Source organism: Dama dama, chromosome 30 (genome assembly GCF_033118175.1).
Source record: "Dama dama isolate Ldn47 chromosome 30, ASM3311817v1, whole genome shotgun sequence".
In the NCBI taxonomy this organism is placed as follows: domain Eukaryota; kingdom Metazoa; phylum Chordata; class Mammalia; order Artiodactyla; family Cervidae; genus Dama; species Dama dama.
In genome coordinates, this window is record NC_083710.1 from 37,572,121 (window position 1) to 37,599,112 (window position 26,992).

Below are 26,992 nucleotides of genomic sequence, written 5' to 3' on the forward strand. Positions count from 1 at the left end.
CTCATCCTCTGTCGTCCCCTTCTCCTCCTGCCCCCAATCCCTCCCAGCATCAGGGTCTTTTCCAATGAGTCAACTCTTCAGATTAGATCACTGTAAAGACCAGGGAAGGCTTTGGCCCTGATTCTGCTCTGCCCTTGTCTTTATTAACTCCAACTTAATGTATTTTGAACAGAAGTTAACAGCTTCTTGCATCCAGTCCTGCAGAAACTGTGGGCCTGACAGGCCTCAGTTTCACCTCTTCGTATTCCCTGCAGTTGGCAAGCATCTACACAGCTGATCTGCACAGCCAAGCGTTTGGCCTGTTAGTTTGCCTCATTCCTGATTTCCCGCCTATGTCAGGCCCTGTGTCGGGTTGCTGGTTAAATTGGTGGAAGAGCAGGGTTCCTAGTCCTGGGGCTGGCCTTCTGCAAAGAGACTTTCCAATGCAAGCTGCAGTCCACACGCAGAGAAAGCATAGGCTTTAGGGGTGCTTGGAGCACATTCAAGTCCCATCTCTTGCATTTGTGACCTAGTGACCTCAGAGCTGTTCAACCTCTGAGAGGGTGTTTCCTTATCTGTAAAAGGAGGGTACTAGTTTGTGCCCTCAAGAGCCCCTGAAAGTCCATGGTGCACGTTCGGCACGCGCTGCATGTGTAAGAAGTGCTTGTGGGTTCTGAGTGATAGAACACTGCCTTCCTGAGTGTTGCAGCAAGTGTGATTGAACCAGTGCAAGAAGATGGTCCCTCCCATTAGATTAGTGATTTTTTTCTTAAAGAAAAAAATTGGAATGCTTGTGGAAAGTATAGCATTTGCTGCCAGTTTCAGCCTGTGATGTGGTTTGGCATGTTTATTCTATCTTTTAAAGGTATGTATGTGCTCAGTCATCAACTTGTGGTCCCTGCTGTGTTGTTTGTGGAGTGCTGGGTGCCATGCCCTGGACCTCACTCAGTGCCCGGCAGGGTCCTGAGAATGGAGTCCCCCGGTTCCTGGGTCCCATGAAGACATTAGGCCAAGGAGGGGTGAGAACTTGACCAGGGTCATACAGCGGATAGTGGTTACAGCTGCCTCCTGTTAAATAAATGTTTTCTGCGTGCCAGGCACTGCTAAAATGTTTTTTTAAAAACATGTGTCATGTAATCCTGGCTGTTCTATGGTAGTGACAGAGCTGGATTTTGAATGTGTATCATTCTATTTTTGTTTTTTTTATAAAATAAGAATTGAAGAAAAATTCCATTCCAGTGTCGTGTATGTGGAACGTCTCGGGGAATGTGAGAGGGATACCTGTGATGACAGGTGTCATGATGATAAGAAATACCAGTGAAAGCTGAGGTTTTCTGTATGAGAAAAGTGTATGTAATACCCCCAGGTCATGTGCTCTGTTCTCAGTGGGAGCTATTCTTTGGGTTCCAGGGTCTCTTTGGCGTACCCGAGCTCAGTGCCCCAGAAGGATTCCGCGTGGCCCAGGAGAAGGCCCTGAGGAAGACGGAGCAGCTGGTGAGGCGCGTGTGCGCCACGCCACCCGGGCCACAGACCGTGCTCATCTTCGACGAGCTCTCAGACTCCTTGTGCAGGGTGGCCGACCTGGTGAGTAAGGTGCCGGGCCGGGGCTGAAGACCGCCTCTCTCACTGTTACAGTTTCAGTTCAGGTTATGAGGCTCAGTAGTGGACTGGAAGGCGGTTCTCCGTTCTCGTCTGAAGGGTTTGAGAGCCGTTGGCCATCGTTTGTTATTGGGAAGTGAGCTATTGAATGGAAAGACTGTACAGGGAAAAGTCACAGAACTTAAACTTGAGTATGTGTATGTAATCAAATAGCTGTGTAACATGCAATGAGAGAGGGATTACTCACATGGGGAAGAGTCTTCATGTGACAAACATTCTTCATTTATGAGAGCTTCTACCAAAATTCTAGTAGAATACTTATCTGTGCATTTATAATAAAATTCTTATGAAATAGATTTTATAAACCTTTTCAGGAATATCTTCTAGTTCAAAATAAGGTGTTTGCATCAAACGATTGTTTACATCAAGCATCTTTCCCCCACACTTGGAGTTGAGATGGAAGTGCGTGCACGTCTCCACCAGCTGAGTTGGGAGCAAGACTCCTCTCGGCTAGGGGCCGCGTCTCGAGCGGTCCTGTGGGTGAAGACGTTGTGGGGTGCAGGGACTTGCAGGCCGTAACCCTTCCTGTCTGTACAGCTGTTCCTCCATGTTCATTCTCGACGGAACCCCCAGCCAGAGCTGGACACCGGGAACACAGTCACGTGAGACAGACGCAGACTCCGAGCGTGTGGGGCTTGTGTTCTGGTGTGGACTGCTCATACCTCTTACTGACACCCAACCTTGGCGAGGGCTGTACCTGGATGGGCTGATTTAACCTCCTTGCACGTCCGCCTTCCAACAGGGAAAGAGGCACTCGGAGGATAAGTCCCCCAGCCTGTGAGCAGTGGATCTGGGCCTGAGTCCAGACAGTCTGACCACAGAGGCTGCTCTCTCACCGTTCCAGGGGCTGGCTGCCACCTCAGCCGGACAGAACCTTCGCTGGAGTGACAGGAAGGTCACCTGCCCATCTTGTGAGATGTCGTATATTAAGATCAACTTCTTGCAGGGTCTGGTGCCGTTCTGTGTTGACCCTGTGTGCACGCAGCCACCCCTATGATCAGGACGCGTGCCTCTTCCATCACCCCAAAACACTCCCTGAGGGTCACACCCACCTCACCTCTCACCTGGTGACCTCTGACCTGTTCTCCGTTCCTATAGTTTGTTGTTTCTAAAGTGTCAGGTAAATGGAATTGTATTTACCTTTTGAGGTTGACTTTTTCCCTAGCATAACATTCCCCATCTCTGCTTTTTCCTTTTCTGGGAAGTTTCCTTTCTCCTGCTCTGGGCAGTCATACTCCTGATTATTGATCACCATACAGTCCTCACTGCAGGCGTCCCACTTGTAAAGAAATGGACAGGATATTCCTCCTGAAGGCTTTTCCTGGGAATCAAGTGAGCTGTGCTTGCGGCTCCTTCAGTTGCTTCCTGGCTGCTCTGGGTTTGGGTTCTGTCCGGCCAGGATGCGCTTGTGCCAAGAGAGTGTGACCGACGTGCTGTCAGAACCTTCTCTGCTTGATTGTGTCACTGGAACCTGAAAGGTAGATGCTGTCAGCAGGTTTCACTTACCTGAAAGCAACTGTCAGCTTTGCGCTCAGAAATCCCAGCACTTTCTGTTGTTGTCATCCTGGCTCCACTTTTAATTCCAGTGTTCCATCATTTGTTCCTCATTTTTATTTCTGCTTTTCCCTAGAAGATTTTAGCTTTTCTGCCCTATAACTTGTTCTGTTTTTGAAATTTTTGTGTTTATGAAGTTTGATGATATTTCATTCAAAAAGGCTAGGATGTGACCTATACATGTACAGTTCAATTCAGTTACTCAGTAGTGTTCGACTCTCTGTGAGGGACTGCAGTCCTCAGGGACTGCAGCATACCAGGCTTCCCTGTCCATCACCGACTCCCGGAGCTTACCCAAACTCATACCATTGAGTCGGTGATGCCATCCAACCATCTCATCCTGTTGTCCTCTTCCCCTCCTACCTTTGATCTTTCCCAGCATTTTTTCCAATGAGTCTTTTCCAGTGAGTCTGCTCTTCACATCAGATGGCCAAAGTATTGCAGTTTCAGCTTCAGCACCAGTCCTTCCAGTGAATATTCAGGACTGATTTCCTTTAGGATTGACTGGTTTGATCTCCTTGCAGTCCAAGGGACTCTCAAGAATCTTCATCTTTGGGTAAAAAAGTTCAGAGAACATTATATTTGAATTTTTAAGGTTTTGTCTGCTAGTAAGATCAGTAACATATTATAAGGCATAGATTTTATAAACTACATTTCTCATCAACTGGTCCTTTGTTTTTCTTAACCCAGTCCCTGTGTAACAGTATTGCTTACCTCATCACTATCAAAAACGAGTTTTAAAATGGTGTTTGAATGTTAATGTTGTTTGTAAATCCTGCAGCATGTAGACAAGTGATTTATATAACTTGTAAACTTTACACAGCTCACTTCTCAGGTGCCATTCTACTAATACTGTCCTACTCTTGCGTCAGATGTCGGCTCAAGCTATGGATTTAAATGTTTCTACGTTGAAAACTATTTGATAATAAAATCAGGAAATTTTACTTTGTGGTGATTTATTTCCTGTTACGCACATGTTGTTTTCATGAGAATGAGGAATACATGTAGTATTTTGCAGTTTCCCTGCATTTTCCCCTGTAATTAACATGAAGTCTAAAATCTAGTTTTGCACCTTTAAAAAAAAGGATTCTGGCTTAGTTAGATTCTAAAGTCACAGTAGTGGTCCTAGTCTCGTGCCAGGCCAGCTGCCCCTGTGAATTCATGTTGATTTGAAGGCAGTGCAGAACGTAGCTTTGTCTTCTGCACAAAGGCTGGAATGCAGTTCACTCAGCCTGGAGACCGCACCAGGTGTCTGTTCAAACAGGAAGAGCCTCCCACAGATGCTCCTGGAGCCAGGTCAGTGTCCTTGTGTGAGAACCATGGTGTGAACACTAGAAAGCTCTGGATGATTTGAAACCAGAGTGTGCTTTTTTGAACAATACAATGAGGAAGAATCTACTTCATGTTTATATTTGAATAAGAAAGACTTTTCTAGGAAAAAAAAAGTTGGTAAAAGTTTTCTTGGAATGAAACGGACTCAGTTCCTGGGAATAACAGGTTTCATGAATGTGCAGTGAGAAGGAGAATTACAGGAATGGAAACGCCCAGGTGAAGCCAGATGGCACATTTTCATTTTCACCCTCAGACCCTGGGAGCAGGCTTCCCGTAAACGTCCTTTTGGTTTTGTGTCTCCTTTAGGCAGATTTTGTGAAGATTGCTCACCCCGAGGTGGCGTTCAGGGAGGCCGCGGAGGAGGCTTGTCGGAGCATCGGCACCATGGTGGAGAAGTGGGTGTGCCTTCCCCGGGGGTGCTGGCCAGGGCGAGGTGGGGAGGGGGTGCCCACCGCAGACCGCTGGGCTGCTTCCCTGCCTGTCCCGTCACTCGGTCCTCGTCCTGTTGAGGGCTGGCATGGTGATCTGCTCTCAGGGTTGCTGTGAGAAGGGGAGACGGTGACTAAAACGCCTGTGATGGGGGCGGCGGTCGGGCGCAGCAGATGCCCGGGATCATCCTCTCCCTGGGCTACGGGCCCTTTAGCATCTCGGGCAGGTGGTGGTTAAAGCGCCGTCACCCTGATGCCGGGGCCGCAGGGCGAGGCCAGAGGGTCACCTCCGTGTGGTGGCCTTGCGGCCCCCGGGGCTGGCCCTGGGGAGACTATAAAAGTGATGTGGGTGCCGCAGCAGGCCGGGCCGGGGTGGAGTCGGTTGTTTTAAAGTGATTCTGAGGTGAACTAAGTGTGCTTGTTACGGTAACAGGGAGGGGGCAGGACGCCCCCCGGGAAGGGTGTCAGGCTCCCCAGCTAAGACATCAGGGCCTGCGTCTGAGACCAGAGGCGGCTGGGAGAGGGGGCCTCCTCTCCCTGGGGGGCTCCTAGCGGGGCGTGGTGGCTGCCGTGCTGTCCCCCCACCAGCAGCTCTCGCCCTCTTGGGGACAGTGGCTGTGAAAACTGGCTCCTCAATGGGTGAACTGGTCGCTGCAAGCTGGGATCCCGGCGTGGTGACAGGGCAGAAGCAGGGGCTCCCCGGAGATGAGTGGGAGCCCCGGGCGCCGGCCTGGACTCTTGTCTGCCGGGCTCCGGGTGCAACCTGCACTACGGGCCCTGCGCTCCTGGCTCCGGGTCGGACAGCAGGAGCCACGGCCTGTCGAGAGGTGTTGTCAGGAGTGTCGGCCCAGTGTCTTCGCTTGACCCCACGTGGCTGGCTCTCGATGAGGGTGGACTCAGGCCCTATCTGCTCTTCTGGCCGCAGCTGTTGCATGTGGCTTTAGGTTTACACTTTTACCTCCTGGGACACGTTGTTCTCGCACGCTGCCTTCCCTGTACTAACAGTGGTTATGCTACTCCTGATCGGAAGGAAGAAATGAAACAATGGCCCAAGCCTTTGGCCTCTGGCCAGGTGTGCGCTAGAACTTGACACTGTTCTCTTGATATAAAGCCAAACCAGAAGGTACTAGAAAATCATTTAATATTTTTCATTTGTAATTTTTCTAGGTTGAACACAAATGTGGATTTATATCAAAGTTTGCAGAGGTTACTAGCTGATAAGAAACTTGTGGATTCCCTTGATCCAGAAACCAGGTACTGCTTCCTTTGTGTTCATTGTGTTTGTGATTTTGGACAGGAGCTTGGCAGCCGCCCCGGGGTATCTCTGCCCTCAGAGCCCATCTGTCCAAGTGGTTTCTCCTGGGTGATGGGCATTGCTCAGATGGCGTCCCCCGCTCTGAAAGCTCTGTTCTGCCTCACCCTGTTCTCCTGCTTCTCTTGGTCCTGTTGCTCCAGCAGCCTCTCCTCTGCCGGTGGGTCCGGTCAGCATCTCCCACCCTCTGGATGGGAGGCTCCACAAGGGCAGGCCCGGGTCTGACCTGCTCCCTGTGCATCTCAGCATCTCCCCCAGCCATGGCCTGGAGGAGATGCTGCAAGGTTGACAGTTTCATTCAGCTGCGTTCCTAAAGTTCCGTCATGGATACAGCAGAAGATACAAGCAAATTGGATTCATTTACTGGTGGATGTCCAGATCCTTGAGATGGTTGGCTTTGATTCATACCATTTATTAGTTGGAAAGACCTCTTTTGTAGGTCAGTATACAAATACACCTGATACAGGGTTTTGGATATTATGTTTCTTTGCTTAGGTGTATTATAAATATCACAGTTTGTCATTAACTCATCTGTGTATTTTTTGTATCAAGGCACAGAGATTAATTTTTGTTGTGAGCCTATTTGTACTTGTTTATTTATGAGATACTTGCTTGGTTCTTCCTGCTTTCTAGTCTCCTGTCTCCACACGTGCCTGTGACCCCGAGTGAACCCTGTCCCCTGGGAGCAGATGGTGGTGGCGTCCTGTGTTGATCTGGTGTGTGGGTGACATGCTGGCTAAGAGGCAGGGAGAGGCTTTTCACCTGTCTGCCTGTGGACAGGTATCTGCAGTCCTGATTCACTTCTGCGATCCTCATGCTCACGGTACACGTGAAGCGGGCTGCACCAGCACAATAACCTGTCTTGATCATGATTTTACTGTTACTACTCTTGTTAGCGAGGTGATTTGAAGTTGAATGCCTGCTATTTGTGTCGGATTTTACTCAGCTGCTACTGACTTTGTTATAATGACAGGTTATTCGTAATCTGACTTTTACTGAAGGTTTGCTTTCTTTTATTTAATGTATAAAAATGGAAGTGGATTGGCAGACCACTTGAGGTACAGAGGACTTGTGCTAATTGGACATGGACCACATTTCTACTACATTTTTTTTTTTTTTATTTTTGGCTGCCCTTGGTCTACATTGCTGCTTGTGGGCTTTCTCTAGTTGTGGCAAGCGGGAGCTACTGTCAGGTTGTGTGTGGGCTTCTCATTGCAGTGGCTTCTCTTGTTGTGGAGCACAGGTTCTGGGACATGTGGGCTCAGTAGTTGCAGCTCCCGGGCTCTAGAACACAAGCTGAGTAGTTGTTGTGCCCGCCTTAGTTGCCCCACGGCACGTGGAATCCTTCCAGATCAGGGATTGAACCCGTGTCCCCTGCCTTCGCAGGCGGATTCTTCACCACTGAGCCACCTGGGAAGCACACATTTCTCAATGTTACTAAAATGCCAATGGGATTTTTAAAATAACAGAATGATAAACACATTGAGGAAAATAAGCTGGGTAGAAGATCTGTATTCTAGAAAAGAAGGGTGACTTGGGAGTGGGTGGAAACAAGACTTGGAAGTGATGATTACTGAACTGTCATGGTGCTTGTCCATCACTGGGAGTGTTGGTCAGCACCCAAGAGGCACCCCGAGAGAGAGAGAGGAGCCTATAGTGGCTGAGGTAGAGCATTAGAGAGTCAGTATCCATGATGACAAGGTCCTGTGTGGGAGAAATGGTACCATCTTATGTTAGGTGCCTTCCTTGAAACACTAGTTCTGTGAGGTATCAGAGTATTGCCAGAAGGGACCCATTGATCAGTAAGTTTGGAAATCACACATATTAATACATTTTCCCCTCTTGGAAAATCTCAATACATCAGAGTCTCAGAGAAGCCTGGCCATAAAGAAACCTGTTTCACCTGGGGTTGTCTAGAACCATCAAGAACTTTCTCGTTGGCAGAGAATATAGTGAGCACATTCTCCAGAAAACAGAACGGAGGGCAAGTCCTAGAGTCGTGAGAGCCACACAGGCTGTGGGGCAGCATGGGGTGCACTCTGGAGGGCAGGCTGCAAGGCTGCACGCGCACACGTGCCCCTCCGTCCCGGGAGGCGTGGGGGTGTTTATCTGGAGAAACATGCTGTATTCTTGATACGGAGAAGAAATGTCAGTGTTCTCTTCTGGTCTGTAAGTTTGATACTATCCAACTTAAATCTAAAGAAGATTTTTGTTGTTATTTAAAATGATTTTGAAGTCGTAAACAAAAAATATGCTAGGTCAAGCAGGAAAAATCTAGTAGAGAAAAATGCTACAGAGAGGACTTGCACTGGTAATAAGACACATAAAAATACTATAGCATTATACTTACACCTGAAGAGTCCATTAGTTCAATGAGAGAATAAAGTCTGACCCAGACACAAATGCACAGGACTGTGTTTAATACATGATAGAATTGTCGTATCTGGAAGGAAAAGTATGGTTTTCAGTAATGTTAGGCCAGTGGAAAAGTAAATTAAGAATTAAATATTAAAAAAAAAAAAAAGAAATCCTAAAAGTATTGATAACTTGGAATGTGGAAGGTCTTTCTTCACATGATACCAAAACCAGACCACAAAAGGGAAGACTGATTTGATTGTATAAAAATTGCAAGCTTTGGTCTAGCAAAGCCCTTACAAATTTAAGAGGATAAACGATAGGGCAGGTTTTTGTTGTTTAGTCACTCAGTTGTGTCCAACTCTTTGTGACTCCATGGACTGTAGCCCACCAGGCTCCTTTCTGCATGGAATTCTCCAGGCAAGAATACTGGAGTGGGTTGCCATTTCCTTCTCCAGGGGATCATCCCAACCTAGGGATCGAACCCAGGTCTCCTGCAATGGCAGGTGGATTCTTTACCACTGAGCCACCTGGGAAGCTCAGGACAGGTGTTACTTATATGCTGAAGGATTAATATAGTTACTATATTTTGATGCCTTACACATTATCTAAAAAGAAAAAAGTGAACTGCCTTACAGAAAAATGGGTATTCTTTTCCTGAAACCCTTATCCATGACATAGGGAATAGCAACAGATGGCTGTTAAACGTGGAGCAGTGTGCAGTAAGCATACACTGGTAATAGTTCTGTTCATTCAGTGTATCGGCATGGTCATCAGCAAGATGAATGTCCCTAATATGAAAGGTCAAGGAAAGCAGCAGAATAGATCAAATACTTGGATAACTTAATTCCAGAAAAAAGTAGTTAAAGAAAAAAAATACAACTGACAGAAAGACGTGTTCCAGTTGAGCTCGGCTCTTACCATGTAGCAGGATTAAGAAGGAAGCAAACCATCCTCCTGAGCCCATGGACTCCGCTTCCACCGCGGCATCAAAGGGTGACGCTCTGAGTAGCTGCCGCTGGCTGGACAGGAAACTGAGACCCTGGTGCAGAAAGCCTTTGAAAAACTGTCCAAGCATAAACCATTTTATCTTTTTAATGTTTGGGATTTAGATGGAGCTGAAATAAGTAATTATCACAGTGGTGTTCACAGGTCTGTGCTCTGTGAATAAAGGAGTAAGCTCCTACATGAAAAGCTAATCATAACTGTTTTTCATGTTCTGCAGTCCATGTGCTGGACTTACTTCAGCGTAGAAGTCTTTGCCCAGGAGCAGCTGGGAGTAGAGTTCTGTTCAGTACACGTGCTGAGTAGGAGACGTGGAACAGGTTCACGTGCACACGTTCATGCCAGCAGGCGCGTGGGAATGTGGTGCACAGTGCTTGTTTGGTGCTCAAGTGTAGTGTGCAACAGATAGTGTAGAGGATAGACTGTTGAAAAGATGTCCGTTTCCTCTAGGGAAAAAATGCAGAAAATTTGGCATCCTTGGAGTAACTCATTCACTTCATTCAGTCTAAGGCCTGTACAGTCTGCATCATGTATGTGATACCATATTGCCCACAGCGGGGCATAACCCCTGGCCAGCCAGCTGTTTTTCCTGACTCTTGAGATGTTAAGCTCCTGGTTTCAGAAAGATCGTGTGTATGTGTGTTGAAACATCTGGCATTTTGGCAGTAAAGTTGAAAAGGACGGATTCATTTTGCAAAAAACTGATTTTTGTTTAATTATTATTACCTGTTCTAACCTGGCACTTATTTTATTTATAGGCGAGTGGCCGAACTGTTTATGTTCGATTTTGAAATCAGTGGAATCCATCTAGACCGAGAAAAGGTAACTTCATGTTTTGCTGTTATTTGGTTGGTGTGTTGTCGATACCATTCCTGAATGTTGAGTGCTCTCTGAAAGTTGGCTTGTCACCTTGATAATTCAGAATTAAGGAATGACTCGAGACAGTGGGGTGTTTCGGGTGTCGTGGAGGTGGGGTGAGATGGGTCGTGTCAGGAAGGACTGTGAATGAGGAGGAAAGCTGAAGATGAGTGTCTCCACGCGGACGTACAGAAGCGTCCTTGAGACGCAGCGCGGGTGTGTCTTCATGTGATCCCTGCCCTGGACACACCTGTGAGATCATTTCTGGTCACTTTCGTGTCTCTTCTCTGGGGGCTCCACTCAGCAGGGCGCAGGGGGATGTGCACACTTTTTAAGAGAACTCGACATAAAGCTGCCAACATAACCTGTAAGTCATGGAGGCCTATGTTCTTGCTATATTCTTTCCAGGTTATTCCTTACTTACATTTTAAGGTCTCGTGAATATAATTAAAAAGTTTAAATTAGAGGAAGTATGTTGTTAAGCAGTCATGTAATAAATATAACAGTTTCAAAGCATTCCCAGAGCTCCAAGTACTGTGTGTTTGCGTGTTTAATTCTCCTCAAAGGATGAGATGACATGCTTAGCAGACTGTTGGCGAAGTCAGGAAACAGTTTTTATTTTTCCAGGGATTGTAACAGGTGATCACTTCTTTGAAATAACTAATTTATCACTTTTTTGTTTTGAATAGTAAAGGCTTTGAGGAAAAATTTTGCAACTAGAGTATAATTTCCAGTTATCTTCATTGTCTTGTTTTTCCCCTGGTCACCAGTAGGTGGTGACAGATGGCCATGTCAGAAAGAAAACAGGCAGAGAGAGAGTAATCATCTGAAAAGTCATTTTTCCCACGAAGTTTGATTTTTCTGTACTGAAATTTTTTGTTACTAAGATACAGTTCATTTTTTCCAGTGTCTTATCAAGGGTACACCTGCTCTGTTCATATTTATATTTATCTTTTAAGAAATATGCTTGGTCATCCTTCAGGGTCACAGTACAGTTTAGAATCTGTCCATAGCCGTTGCCCCTTCCCGGGAAGGCTTGCCTGTGGTGTCACCTGAAGCCCGTTGTGAGTCCAGGGCCTGTCTGGCCGTCCTGTGATGAGTAATGGAAGATTCCTCCTCGTCCCCGGGAGACCTAACCAGTTATGTGGGCGACGGTTTTTAAGTTTGGTCCCAAACATGGGGTGCCCCGGTGACAGCATCCTAGGGGTGAGCGAGGAGAAGATCCACCCCACTCTGTCCATCATGACTGGCAGAGACTGGAAACTGCTAGATGCACTGCTGGGGGCCGTGGTCCGCCCCCACCCCCCCAAGCGGTTCCAGCCCTTGCCTCTGGGCTGCTGTCCTCCTGTGGCCGCTCCAGCGAGCCTGGCCGAGCTTTGCAAGTGCCCTTCACCACACTTCACTGAAGAGCTGCGTTCATTGACCTTCCTTCCCTTGCCCTTGTATCTCGTCTCTTAAGGCTGAGTCTGGTTTCTAATCTATGCCTCAGATACTGTCATGTCAGACAGATTCAACCAGCCCACTGCTCCCTGCCTGTCAACTAGGGTGTTTTCGGAGCCAGGGAAGGACTGTACCTCCCATTGTTCATTTCACAGACATGTTGTATAACCTAGACATAAAATAGAACTCCGGAAGTTATGTACATCTGAAAGTATAGAAGCACTGTGGAACCATTAGGTTAACTTTTTGGTGAGGATACTAAATAATGACCAAAAGTATAGAGTCAGCATTTGTAGATGATTATTGTGTATTAAACATTTATGATACAGTATTCAGTATTCATTTTATCACTTAATATATTTAATACCTTATTAATTATATTTCAACTTTATATGTTGACTGGCATCTTTATAGATTACCGATTTGTTGTAAAGTATTACTTTAAATAACTTGACTGCCCCCACATACAGCGTAAAAGAGCTGTGGACCTGAACGTTAAAATCTTGGATCTGAGCAGCGCATTTCTCATGGGAACCCACTTCCCCAACACGATTGGGAAGCATCTCCTGCCAGAACGCATCCGGCATCACTTCGAGCTGGCCGGGGACCATGTGGTGGTGGACAGTCTGCGTGCAGAAGTGCCCGACGACTTGGTACGTGCGCTCCATCCTCTGTGTGGTTCTGGCCTCATATAGGGGCCATGGCTCGTGACCCCAAAATTCAGGGATCACATGATCACAGCTTTAAAAATACATTAATGTTTACTAAGCACTAAAAATTGAACAGGGATGACTAATTCTGTGAAAAACTGAAAGTGAAAGTCGCTCAGTTGTGTCTGACTCTCTGCGACCCCATGGACTGTATAGTCCATGGAATTCTCCAGGCCAGAATACTGGAGTGGGTAGTCTTTCCCTTCTCCAGAGGATCTTCCCAACCCAGGGATCCAACTGGGGTCTCCTGCATTGCAGGCAGACTCTTTACCGACTGAGCTATCAGGGAAATGCTTTGCATAATGAAAATGGTTTGATTACCCCGGTTGTAAAGAGTTCCTCATTTTCAAAGTATGGTGAGCGACAGCGGCGCTGGCCGTTGCAGGGACTCACACTCTAATGCACGTGGCCTCTCATCACTGGTTGGTGGCGCTTCTTGTGTGTCAGGTAGAGCCTCTGCCCTCTGCCCTCTGCCCCTCTGCCCCTCAGCAGGACTTGGGCCAGGTGCGATGTGTCCCCCTCACTCGGTGATGAGCCCAGACGCTTCATTCAGCCTGTGTAAGGCCTTGTGTTTAAGCATTGCTCACCTGCAGAGTAAAGTGGGGGGAGGTAGCGTGTGTTATTATCACATAGGACTTTGTATCTTCGTACGTGTGTCTTTTACCATCCACTTTTTAAACATAGGTGCGAGAAGCTGCTTATAAAATTTTTCTTTATCCCAATGCTGGTCAATTGAAACGTCTAGAAGAGTTGCTCAGCAGCAGAGACCTCCTGGCAAAGTTGGTAGGGTATCCTACCTACTCCCACAGGGCCCTCCAGGGAACAATCGCCCAAAGTCCAGGTGAGCCTGTTTACCCAACTCTCCAGGACAAAACAGGGTTTTTATGAAGCTGAACTTCTGACTTTAAATAGCTAAAGTTACTGTGCTATTTTTAATTTACTTGGAGACCAGTTACTGAGATACTTTGCCTCTTTATTAGGAATGATTTTTAAACAGAGCTAATCATTTGGAATATATCTGCACAACTAGGGTACTTTATGTGCATGTTGAGTAAGTCATTGAGTTAGACAAGGCTATGGTCCGTGTGATCAGATTGGCTAGTTTTCTGTGATTGTGGTTTCAGTCTGTCTGCCCTCTGATGCCCTCTCTCAGCGCCTACCGTCTTACTTGGGTTTCTCTTACCTTGGACGTGGGGTATCTCTTCACAGCTGCTCCAGCAAAGCACAGCTGCTGCTCCTGACCTTGGACATGGGGTAGCTCCTCTCTGCTGCCACTCCTTGTCTAGCTCAGTGAAACTAAGCCATGCCATGTGGGGCCACCCAAGACGGATGGGTCATGGTGGAGAGGTCTGAGAGAACGTGGTCCACTGGAGAAGGGAATGGCAAACCACTTGAATATTCTTGCCTTCAGAACCCCATGAACAGTGTGAAAAGGCAAAAAGATGGGACACTGAAAGATGAACTCCCCAGGTTGGTAGGTGCCCAATATGCTACTGGAAATCAATGGACAAATAACTCCAGAAAGAATGAAGGGATAGAGCCAAAGCAAAAACAACACCCAGTTGTGGATGTGACTGGTGATAGAAGGAAGGTCTGATGCTGTAAAGAGCAATATTGCATAGGAACCTGGAATGTTAGGTCCATGAATCAAGACAAATTGGAAGTGGGCAAACAGGAGATGGCAAGAGTGAACATTGACATTCTAGGAATCAGCAAACTAAGATGGACTGGAATGGGTGAATTTAACTCAGATGACCATTTTATCTACTGCTGTGGGCAGGAATCCCTTAGAAGAAGTGGAGTAGCCATCATGGTCAACAAAATAGTCTGAAAGGCAGTACTTGGATGCAATCTCAGAAACGACAGAATGATCTCTGTTCGTTTCGAAGGCAAACCATTGAATATCACAGTAATCCAAGTCTATGCCCTGATCAGTAATGCTGAAGAAGTTGAAGTTGAACGTTTCTATGAAGACCTACAAGACCTTCTAGAACTCATACCCAAAAAAGACGTCCTTTTCATTATAGGGGACTGGAATGCAAAAGTAGGAAGTGAAGAAATACCTGGAGTAACATGCAAATTTGGCCTTGGAGCATAGAATGAAGCAGGGCAAAGGCTAATAGAGTTTTGCCAAGAGAACCCACTGGTCATAGCAAACACCCTCTTCGAACAGCACAAGAGAAGACTCTACCCCTGGACATCACCAGGTGGTCAGTGCTGAAATCAGATTGATTATATCCTCTGCAGCCAAAGCTGGAGAAGCTCTATACAGTCAGTAAAAACAAGGCCAGGACCTGACTGTGGCTTAGATCATGAGCTTCTTATTGCCAAATTCAGACTTAAATTGAAGAAAGTGGGGAAAACCACTAGACCATTCAGGTATCACCCAAATCAAATCCCTTATGATTACCAGTGGAAGTGAGAAATAGATTTAAGGGACTAGATCTGATAGAGTGCCTGATGAACTATGGACGGAGGTTCGTGACATTGTACAGGAGACAGAGATCAAGACCATCCCCAAGAAAAAGAAATGCAAAAAAGCAAAATGGCTGTCTGAGGAGGCCTTATAAATAGCTGTGAAAAGAAGAGAAGTGAAAAGCAAAGGAGAAAAGGAAAGATATATCCATTTGAATGCAGAGTTCCAAAGGATAGCAAGGAGAGATAAGAAAGCCTTCCTCAGCGATCATTGCAAAGGAATAGAGGAAAACAATAGAATGGGAAAGACTAGAGATCTCTTCAAGAAAATTAGAGATACCAAGGGAACATTTTATGCAAAGATGGGCTCAATAAAGGACAGAAATGGTATAGACCTAACAGAAGCAGAAGATATTAAGAAGAGGTGGCAAGAATACACAGAAGAACTATACAAAAAAGATCTTTATGACCCAGATAATCATGATGGTGTGATCACTTGCCTAGAGCCAGACATCCTAGAATGCAAAGTCAAGTGGGACTTAGGAAGCATCCCTATGAACAAAGCTAGTGGAGGTGATGGAATTCCAGTTGAGCTATTTCAAATCCTGAAAGATGATGCTGTGACAGTGCTGCACTCAATATGCCAGCAAATTTGGAAAACTCAGCAGTGGCCACAGGACTGGAAAAGGTCAGTTTTCATTCCAATTCCCAAGAAGGGCAGTGCCAAAGAATGCTCAAACTACCACACAATTGCACTCATCTTTTACGCTAGTACAGTAATGCTCAAAATTCTCCAAGCCAGGCTTCAGCAATACATGTACCGTGAACTTCAGATGTTCAGGCAGGTTTTAGAAAAGGCAGAGGAACCAGAGATCAAATTGAAAACATCCATTGGATCATCAAAAAAGCAAGAGAGTTCCAGAAATACATCTATTTCTGCTTTATTGACTATGCCAAAACCTTTGACTGTGTGGATCACAATAAACTGTGGAAAATTCTTAAAGAGATGGGAATACCAGACCACCTGACCTGCCTCCTGAGAAACCTGTATACAGATCAGGAGGCAACAGTTAGAACTGGACATGGAGCAACAGACTGGTTCCAAATAGGGAAAGGAGTAGGTCAAGATTGTATATTGTCATCCTGCTTATTTAACTTATATGCAGAATACATCATGAGAAACGCTGGGCTGGAAGAAGCACAAGCTGGAAGCAAGATTGCCGGGAGAAATATCAATAACCTCAGATATGCAGATGACACCACATTTAAGGCAGAAAGTGAAAAAGAACTAAAGAGCCTCTTGATGAAAGTAAAAGAGGATAGTGAAAAAGTTGGCTTAAAGCTCAACTTTCAGAAAACTAAGATCATGGCATCTGGTCCCATCACTTCATGGCAAATAGATGGGGAAACAGTGGAAACAGTGGCTGACTTTATTTTTTTGGGCTCCAGAATCACTGCAGATGGTGAATGCAGCCATGAAATTAAAAGAGGCTTACTTCTTGGAAGGAAAGTTATGACCAACCTAGACAGCATATTAGAAAACAGAAACTTTACTTTGTCAACAAAGGTCCATCTCGTCAAGGCTGTGGTTTTTCCAGTGGTCATGTATGGATGTGAGAGTTGGACTGTAAAGAAAGCTGAGTGCCAATGAATTGATGCTTTTGAACTGTGGTGTTGGAGTACTCTTGAGAGTCCCTTGGACTGCAAGGAGATCCAATGCGTCCATCCTAAAGGAGATCAGTCCTGGGTGTTCATTGGAAGGACTGATGTTGAAGCTGAAACTCCAGTACTTTGGCCACCTGATGTGAAGAGCTGACTCATTTGAAAAGACCCTGATGATTGGAAAGATTGAGGGCAGGAGGAGAAGGGGATGACAGAGGATGAGATGGTTGGGTGGCATTACCGACTCAATGGACATGAGTTTGGGTAAGCTCTGGGAGTTGGTGATGGACAGGGAGGCCTGGCATGCTGTGGTTCATGGGGTCACAAAGAATCAGACACGACTGAACTGAACTGAGTAATTCATACTTATTATTTCATTGATGAATCATTGATGGTGACTTGAATTATTTTTGTTTTAACTCAGCTGATTTCTGTGCTCAGCCTGGTTAGAATTAGTGTGGGAGGAGATGGGTGATCAGTGCTCCTGCTGGAGGCAGGGTTGAGTGTAGCCCAGGTCATATAGGACTCCTCCTTTCAGAGAGAAGAGGGCTGCTTGGCAGGGTTGGGGGTGGGGAGCATCTCTCTGGGCGTTTGTGAAAAACTTACCTTTTCCTTTGTTGAGTTCTTTATGATTCATCATGTATAAGAGAAAATATATCACAATGAAAATGGTGTAATTTTCAAAGACATTGATTAATTTACAGTTACACTTTAGACCCAAGTCCTCAGTAGGGTGGCTGTGTTGGGGGGTTGTTCAGACTTGCTGTATTTTCAGGGTTGAATTCACAGGACTTGGTGTCGGGCTGAGTGTGAGGAGATGGCACTGGACACCACGGGTTTCCGTCTGTGTGTCTGGAGGAATTGTGGGGTCACTGGGAACGGCCCTGCAGCGGGAGGGTCACCCTTCCTGCAGGCTCCATGCTATCTCTGTGCATCCGGCGTCCAGCCCTTCTTTTCTGTGGGGCCCATAGCTTCTCCCAGGTTTTCTTGACGCCTCCTTGCCTTGTTTCTTTCTCTTTCATGTGTGTCTTTGGGGTCCAGATGGGGTGCCCACATTTGAGGAGCGCCGAGGGGAGTGGGAAGGAGTGGGCCCAAGTGGCGGAGGTTTGTGCTCGGGGAGGTGGGTTTGAGCAGGGCTGTCAGTGGTCGTTGGCAGGGGGCACCACGACGGGTGTGGAGAGCAGCTGCAGGAGGGGGGCGGGAGCGCGCGTTTGCGGTCAGGAGGCTGCAGGGCTCCGGGCTGCTGGCGGCTCTGCACATGGTGAGACATCACATTCGGACTCCTGAAGGGAGAGCCAGGCCTGTGACTGAGCCACTCGGAAGACGGAGTCCTGCCGATGGGGGTGGGGCCGGGAGCACGGTGGTCCGAGTTCAGTGGGAGGTACCGGTCTTTGTGCAGGTGGCAGCGAGGGTGGGCGAGGGATGGGACATGCTGGGACGAGCGCTGGGGGCAGCTGGGGCCGACACAGGCGCCTGAGTGGTGACCAGCAAGTCCACGGCTCACGGGGTGGTCCGTGGGGAGGTGTCTTGGAGCTGGACTCCGCACACAACGTCTTGTAAGGTGTGACCTGTGTGCTCGGGGGCTGCAGCGTTTAGTTGGGGAGCTTGGACAGGGCCACGTGAGGATAAATCTTAATCCTGGTCGGTGTCCTTCCAGTGCTAAACGCACTGACTGGGCACCTCAGGGCCCTAGGGTTTTAGGAGCTCAGGAGGTTTACAGATGCTTGGGTGGCTGTGGAAAGTTCCGTGAGGAAAGTGAAGCTGGAGGTGGGCAGTGGGGGCAGGGAGACAGGGTGAGGGCTGGCAGGCCGTGGTGGGCCCCACGGGACCGGCACGTCAGGGGCCTGTCTTCCAGGAGCCATGCGGCTGCCTACAGGCGGTTCAGACTCCCTGCTCTTCACAGGACAGTGTTCCAGGTGGGGAATCGAGGTAGATGTTTCCTGTTCGAGAGAGCTAGAGAAACAAAATGGGTAAGCGTCAGTAAAAGATTAATTATTTTGAAATAGAAAACACACACAGATATATTTGAAAACAGAGCCCTGCGCCCACTGGTTTGACATCCTGAAATAAGGTTTTATTTTGAGCTAAGTAACAGTTTTTTCCTAAAAGCCTTAGCGCCCTCTAACACGATACACCAAGCCGTGTTTGCAGGTGGGATCCGTGTTGATGGTGACGAGAGACCCTGGCTTCCTGAATCAGGTCCATTCCTTCTCCAGCCTTTTATTTACTAAGAAATGAGATAAACTGAAGAGGGCAAGAAATTAAAACCATGTAAAAGATCATCTGAAAACATAAAAACAGTGTTTGTAGCTTACTCTAAAATATGTATGAAAAACTCTATACACATGAATCAGTGCCTAAAAGTGCTAAATTCAAAAATTCACGTGAAAAATTTCCTGTTATGGGAAATAATCGTAATTCCACTGCATTGCTTTTATGGGTTTCTGCAGTATAATGACTTATGGCTAAAGTATTTTAAGTAGTTAAAAAAAAAAATTCTACCAGCCTAAATTTTTTAATACTGGAGTAGTCAGTTAACAATGTTGTGATAGTTTCAGATGAACAGTGAAGGGACTCAGCCACATATATACATGTATCCATTGTCCCTCAACTCTGCTTCCATCCAGGGCTGCCACATGACATTGAGCAGAGTTCTCCATGTTTTACAGTAGATACTTGTTGATTATGCATTTTAACTATAGCAGTGTGTACATGTCCATTCCAAACTCCCTAACTGTCACCCCTGCCCCTCTATCTGGGGCAGTAAGTTAGTTCTGTAAGCCTGTCTCTTTCTAAGTTCATTTGTATCCTTTCTTTCTAGGTTCCGCATTAAGGGATGCCATTACAATATTTGTCCTTGTCTGTCTTACTTCACTCAGTATGACGCTCTCTAGGTCCATCCATATTGCTGAATATGGCATTATTTCATTCTTTTTAATGGCCGAGTAATGTTCCGTGGTACACATATACCACATCTTTATCCATTCCTCTGCTTGGACACTTAGGTTGCTTCCACGTCTTGGCTATTGTAAACAGTGCTGCAGTGAACACTGGAGCGCATACATCCTTTCAGATCGTGTTTTTCTCCGGATATATGCCCAGGAGTGGGACTACAGGGGCATGTGGGAGCTCTGTTTTTAGTTTTTTAAGGAACCTCTGTACTGCTCACCACAGTGGCTTCACCAGTTTACATTCCCACCTGCAACATTGTAGGAAGGAGAATCTAAAGTTTTAATGTTCTAATCTTGCTACATTTTCTTCCAATATAGATCCTGAATAGAGTATTCTGCTGTGTATATATAAAAAAAAATTTATTCAGAAAAACATTGATTTTTAAAATCTGATGATTCTAAATTGTGCAGACTTTTATGAACAAATTAATATAGCTATCAAAAAAATTGAGAAACTTTTTTTCCTTTATACATAGATATAGAAATAGATTGAGATTTTGGATGATTTTCTTTTGCTTCCTGTTAGCTCTTTTTATTTTGGGGTATCATCTAAGGCTCTGGAGTTTATGGTGTCAGCTTTGATGAACTTTCATCTAGAAGTGTCGAGTATTAGGAGCCCTGCTTCCCTTTGAGAATCATCACTTTAAAGAAACTGTATTGTATGGGTTTATGGTCACAACGTTGTGATTTTAACATGTATGTTCATTTTATTTCATGTAGTTAAAGATATTTTCTTGGGGATTTTCGTTTTAGAGACTGTCATGGAGTTCCTTGAGAAACTGTCCGACAAACTCTCTGAAAGGTTCGGTTTTTTTCTTTTTTTTATTCTGCTTTTTAGAGTACACATGATTTAGCTTTTCTTTTTTTTTTTTTTTTAAGACTTTTAAAGATTTATTAAAAGAATTAGGAAGTGACCCATGAAGAATATAGGTGTTGGAATATGGGTCGGATCTTACACTAACAGTGAGCTGTACTTTGAAAGCTCACAGCTGTCCTCTGAGGGTGACTGTCGCGAGCACTTGGGCCATCCTCTCTAACTAACCAGTCTTCTTTAGGAACTTATTACTGAGATGGACTGTTTAAAATCCCCCAAACCTTTTGTGAAAGGTTTAGCAACTCTGCATTTTAGCTTGTAATGATTTGGTCACCTGGTCTCGCTCTACATTGGGCCTAAATAATTGGTGGATCACATCTGCTGTGTTGTGTGTAAAGAATGCCCAGTGTTTGTAACCCAAGGCTCTCTGCTCTTGGTGGTCCCTCTGCCAAATTGCCAGCCTTCTCCCTGCCCAGCCCCCTGGCCTGGTCCTCGCCACTCTGGTCCTGCTTCTCTGGGGGCCGAGCCCCCAGGAGCCTTCAGACCCCCAGCGTGAGGCCTCCAGCACGAGTCTTGGCAGGGTCCTGGAGGACCGTGGTCTTCTATCTCCTGCGGGGCTGTCTAACCCCTATTCGCTCCTTAACTGCACCTGCATTTAAAGTTTAGCTCCAATTTCCAGTTTCTGTTATAAACTACTGCCTTAGAACCCAGTCCTCTCTAATTTGCATTATATTTATTAGTTCTGAAATGATTTTTCTTAATGCAGTGAGCTGTTATGGCTTTGATAGAATGAAGTAGTATCAGTTATGCAGTTATTTGAAAATTTATTCTACTTTGCTAGTTAAGCTTTATTGTTCTTTTTTCATTTGTATGTAGCTATAGATATTTTAAGCAAATATTATCTTCAGATTTTTTTAGTGAAGATTTTTAAATTATATTTAGTGAACTGTATTTTTTAATTATAGAAGTTAATTCTAACCGAAAGTTCATATTTTGCAAATATTAAGTGCATGTGTGATTACGGCCCAACTAGTTTTTTGATAGGGGAAAATGATAAGTGGTAATCTTAAGTAAAATCTTCTTTTAGAGAAACTAATTTGTTAGTCTCTTTTTTAAAGTATAGCAAAAAGTAGAGATTTGAAGCTTACTGATGAATTTGTATATTCTGTAACACTTAAATTTTCCAAATTTTAGTACGTTAAGACAAATATCAGCTTTTTAGGTAAAAATTACAGTAGTTTACTGATGTATGTATCACTGTCTCTTCTAATACATGTAAAATTTGGATTAATATTAGTTTACATTTTTACTACAAATTATTTCTGTCATGATTACTGAAAAGTAGCAGAAGCAAACTCATCTTTTATAATCTACTTATGAAAATTTTGTCCTGGCAACTAATGATAAACCTGTTTTACAGAACTATGAAAGATTTTGAGATGATTCGAGGGATGAAAATGAAACTAAACCCTCAAAATTCTGTAAGTGACCATGCTGAGTTTCTTTTCCTTTTTACTATTTATTTGTTCCCCTGGGTGTCAGTCGAGGCTCGTGGGGCCCTTGGGGCAGGCTCTGCAGTTGCGGCTCACGGGCTTAGTTGCTCTGTGCCATGTGGGATCTTCGTTCCCCAGCCAGGGATCAAACCCACATCCCCCTGTTGGCAGGCAGATTCTCCACCACTGGATCACCAGGGAAGTCCAGAGGTACTTTTATTATAAACAGTCTATTGGCTGAGGGCTCTGTCTTTCGGCGCTGGGAACCATGCCCCCGCTCCGCGCTATCACCACGGCCCTGGCTGAGGTTGTCTTCCTTCTCCCTCGGTGGCTCGTGTGCCTGAGGAGCTGGTTTTCTGGCCGTTGTCCTGCTGCCTTCTTACATCCCATCCGCCCCTGCCCCGGGCGGCTCAGAGTTAGATGCTGGAAGGCCCTCAGGGCTCCTCCAGAGGGAGTTTTCTGTTGGGCCTTGCCGCCCAACAGAATGTTGTTTAACATTTTCAGAGAGTTCTCAGACTGCCTTCCTATTCCCTAGCTTCCCCACCACGCCCTCCTAGACCTCCCGGCCCTTTCTCTTCCGCCACCCTGGGGCCTGGCCGTTGTCCTCTGCCCCCACTGAGGCCTCCAGTGCCCCTGTGCTCCTCCCACTCACTCGCTGCTTTGCGTTCCTCTCATTTATTTTATTTTTTACTGAAGTGTAGCTGATTTACAGTGTTGTTCTTTACTTTTAAACTGTGGCTGACATCTGTGGCTCCAATACTTTGGCCACCTGATGCGAAGAGCTGACTCATTTGAAAAGACCCTGATGCTGGCAAAGATTAAGGGCGGGAGGAGAAGGGGATGATAGAGGATGAGATGGTTGGATGGCATCACCAACTCAATGGACATGAGTTTGAGTAAGCTCCGGGAGTTGGTGATGGACCGGGAGGCCTGGCGTGCTGCAGCCCATGGGGTCGCAAAGAGTTGGACATGACTGAGCAACTGAACTGACTGACTGATATCTGTGGGCCATTAGATGCTGTGCATCTGGGTCGGGAGAGGAGATGGTGTCTAAACTGAACCTTTTGAACCCCGTTCCTAAAGACGGAGACCCTGTTCACAGAGCTCTGCTCAGAGCCTGGAGTTGTGTTTCTAAGCAGTATACTTTCCAGGAGGTGCTGCTGAGTGATTCAGAGGACGGCTCATGAGGGACCGCTGCACAGCAGGCAGAGCTCGGGGCCAGGACGCAGTAGGAGAAGGGAAACACAGCCTGCCCTCCCGAAGCTTACACCTGGGGAGGAGCGAGATTGCAGACAGGAAGAGTCAGCCTGCACGGTCCTGCCGGGTGGGGCTCCAGAGGGAACAGTGCAGACAGGAGGGTGGAGGGGCCGTCTCGTACGGCCTGGGCAGTGACGACCCCTCCAGGGAGATGACACAGAGCAGCCCTGGGAGAAGCGAGGGGCCCGCGACAGCCAGGGACGAACCCCAGGTAGAGAGGGGCGTGGGAGGCCGGTGCAGGCCAGGCCAGGCTCACAGGGGGTGGGCTCGGGTGTGTGAGGGGGAGGTGGAAGGTGGGGACGCACTGGCGGCCGGCACACGTGGACTGCGTACCTGAGCCAGGCTGACCGTGTCCGGCCCGGCTGCTGTCCTCTGTCACCTGCCAGCCTGTCCCCCCTGGGGACAGTGGCCCCTGCAGGGTTCCCAGCTCTGTCACTGCTCTGCAGCCGGCGTCAGGAACAATTGTTCAAGTGCTTCTTTATGACAGGTTTTCTTTGCCAAGTTCAGGGTTAATTCTGCCACAGCTCGGTCTGAACTGCTGCTTTCATCTCTGGGTCCACCCTAAGGTTCTTTAGGTCCAGAAAGGGCCCTAGTCATGCCTTTAGTTCCCTGACCTACCTGCACTGTCTTGTGGGTTAACACGTGGGCCACGTCTGGGGTAGATTTCAACATGGCTAATTTCATCTATTAATGTCGACTTTTAATAGCTCACATTTTAGAATGACATTTGTCTGCCTTCTCCCCCAATTCTGCAAGTATGGCTGATTTCTGCCTCTCAGCTCATTGATTACAGGGAAGGTGGAGTAGAGAGTAAGGAATGAAACTCTTGCCAGGTGATGAGTTCCTAGGGTTTTTACAAGACTTTCCTGATACAGTAACAGGTTACATTTTATAAACTGGCTGCGTTATTGATGAAAACTCTGAAATCATCCCAGCTTTCCTAACGGTGAGCTTCTCTGCTGTAGGAATTGATGCCCTGGGACCCCCCGTACTACAGCGGACTGATTCGGGCTGAGAGGTGTGTGTCTGGAGAAGTGCTCCCGTGTGAGAAGGCAGGACTGATGTGTCTTGAGCATTTGCCCACTGACTGGGCAGCTGTGCCTTCACTTGGCGCCCACGCGGCCAGCGCCTGCCCGGCGGTCACTCCCCCGTCCGGAAGCTGCGCTCTTGGGCCTGTCCCCGTGGCTTCTGTGGTTTCCCTCTGTAGACCCCCTGAGTGTCTCCCCATCTGCCTCTACCCCTGGTGTCACCCTCACTACCGTAGTAATCAGTCTGCTGCTCTTCTGAAGGAAAACCGGTCTGAAAACCCCTCCAGGGTAGAGACCCACTTCATGATTCAGTCCTTCCTTGACTCTTGATTTATAAATGAAGAGTGAGCTGCGCTCCCCTCTAGACGCTGAAGCACACAGAAACGCGGCTGCTTCTCCTCGGCAGGTTCAACATCGAGCCCAGTCTCTACTGCCCGTTCTTCTCCCTGGGCGCCTGCATGGAGGGCCTGAGCCTCCTGTTCAACAGGCTGCTGGGGGTCTCACTATACGGGGAGCAACCCGCGAAGGGTGAGGTGTGGAGTGAGGACGTCCGCAAACTGGTGAGTGCCCGGGGCAGAGCGCGCGCCCGTCTGCGGGGCCTGGTACCCTGTCCACAGAGCTTTAATCCTGACTGCTGCTCTGGTTCCGGACGCTGTGAAAGAACAGTGTTCTCTAGAATCAGCTGTTGCAGGAAAGTAGGGTAAACATGTAGCAGCAGGGTTCTTTCCCTGAGAGAAAACACCTTTCTGAGGAGTTGGATAGAGGGTTGAGCCCACATGTACACTGGCAGCTGGGCTGTGGCCCATGTGCCGGTGTGAGTCCTGGACAGTCACTCCGAGCCCAGGGCCCTCCCTCCCGTCAGGGCCCACTTCGTGTGAGCTGCAGGTATTGCTTCCCTGGTGGGGTTTGAGGATTTGCGGCCCTCAGGCTTAATGCTCTGGCTTAGCGCACGGTACTCTCATCACTGTTTTCTGAGAAGCGTGGACGGTGTCCTCGTTGCCTGGCTGTGTTCGGTGATTGTAGATTGAGCTTAGTTACTAAACAGCCGGCAGTCTGCTGAGCATCACACAGATGGATAACCTGCAGCGATACCACGAAGGGAGAAGGTGTAACAGGAGAGTGCCAGGACCCCGTGCAGGCGATGGAGGGTCCCGTTCAGGAGGGAGCCCCCTGCATTGGGCAGGTTTCCCCAATGCCTTGAGCAGTTCCTGGCACCAAGAGGTTGCCTCATGGAGGCTTGCTGGAGTCCCGAAGCATTGAGGTTCTGTCCGGCAGAGGCCCCGCTTGTGCAGAGGTGGATGGAGACCCGCTGTCCTTGAGCTGTGCCTCGCGGGGCTGACCCGGGAGGAGGCGTCGCTCCCTGCTCTTTGGCTGAAGCCCACACCGCCGTGATTGGTGTGCGGGCATTCTCACCTCCTGGGCTGAGGGAGGGGTCGCTGTGCTGCCGTCCTGGGCTGGCTCGGGCCCAGGGAAGAGCCATGGCGCGGGAACTGCAGTCACAACTCAGGGCTTGTTGGGAGGGTTCCTCTCCCGTCAGAGTTCGCCAGTCACCCCAGAGACACAGCAGAAGAGGCTGAAGGCACCGTGGACCGACATTGTGGTGGTCTGGGAAGCAGAAAGTCATAAAATGTCTGCATTGGTGGCTGTCGGTATTTTATGTGCAGGTTCTGGTGTTTGGAATGTGTTTCTACTTATGGAAGTTCTGATGGCTTCATTCACCAGTAAATCAACCTTTTTTTTCCTAGGCCGTGGTTCATGAATCAGAAGGACTGCTGGGATACATTTACTGTGACTTTTTTCAACGAGCAGACAAACCACACCAGGTGATGCTTTATTTACAAACCAGTCTCTCTAGAGTGATTAGCAGTTAATGTGTATTAATGTTAACTTTAGCTCTCATTTTTGTAGTTAACTAATATTTAAAAGACATTAACGGTGGTAACTAAATGTGTGCATTTGAAATTGGGTAGAATTTAAAGATGGCAGAAGTTACGAGATGGTTACAGAAATGTGTATCTGCCATTTTCATCTGGGTCGAGGTAGCAATGATTGTAGTGATGAATGCTGACGTTTTAGGAGCCTGTCTGTGTGCCTGCCAGCACCTGAGCCCTTCTCATGCGCAGCTTTGAAAGTTCCCCTCAGCCTTTTGAACTCAGTCCTGATGAGATGAGGACACTGAGGCCAGAGAGCTGCGGTTACTTGTCCAGAGTCACAGTTAGAGGTGTGGGGATTGGAGCCCAGACTTCTGTCTGTACGTGGCATGGGCCTGCTCTAACACTGGGCAAGGTGTGTCTCTGAGGAACCTTGTCAACCACCAGTTCGCTCCTTGTGTGAAGCCGCAGGCCAGGTTTCCAGGTCAGTCAGCTTCAGCAGTTTTGGGCCATCGGATTGGAACTGTCAAGAATTCAGGTTATAAAGTTATAACAGAAACAATGGTACCTTGTATTTAATAGTGATCCACAGTTTCCGCAGCAGTTATAACAGACGCTAGTTAATGCTCTGGAGTTTGACACGGTGGAGGGGAGGCTGGTGGAGGTAACCAGTTCCCAGGGGATGTGGCCAGCAGGTCTGCGCAGTGGGACCAGAGTGAGGGCCATTGGCCGCTGCATCATCTGTTCCTTCACTATGCTTGAAAGGCTGGAGAGTCCATGTTGGTGACCTGGGTTCAGGTTTGAGGTGCCGCAGCCCTAGCTGTGTGTCCCTGGACACGCGACTTAGTATTTCCGACTCATTTGTTTTC

General features: G+C 47.3%; 1 protein-coding gene across 1 annotated transcript in view; it reads left to right on the forward strand.

Moving 5' to 3' along the window:
* Positions 1–26,992, forward strand: part of MIPEP (mitochondrial intermediate peptidase) — an 80,501-nt gene that overhangs the window by 2,197 nt on the left and 51,312 nt on the right. Inside the window, exons 3-13 of the mRNA XM_061133326.1 lie at positions 1,390–1,563; positions 4,831–4,919; positions 6,120–6,206; positions 10,383–10,446; positions 12,393–12,575; positions 13,317–13,473; positions 20,414–20,462; positions 21,895–21,955; positions 24,190–24,242; positions 24,659–24,812; positions 25,998–26,075. Of these exons, the coding sequence (XP_060989309.1) occupies positions 1,390–1,563; positions 4,831–4,919; positions 6,120–6,206; positions 10,383–10,446; positions 12,393–12,575; positions 13,317–13,473; positions 20,414–20,462; positions 21,895–21,955; positions 24,190–24,242; positions 24,659–24,812; positions 25,998–26,075 (1,149 nt within the window). The remainder of the gene's footprint in view (positions 1–1,389; positions 1,564–4,830; positions 4,920–6,119; positions 6,207–10,382; positions 10,447–12,392; positions 12,576–13,316; positions 13,474–20,413; positions 20,463–21,894; positions 21,956–24,189; positions 24,243–24,658; positions 24,813–25,997; positions 26,076–26,992) is intronic.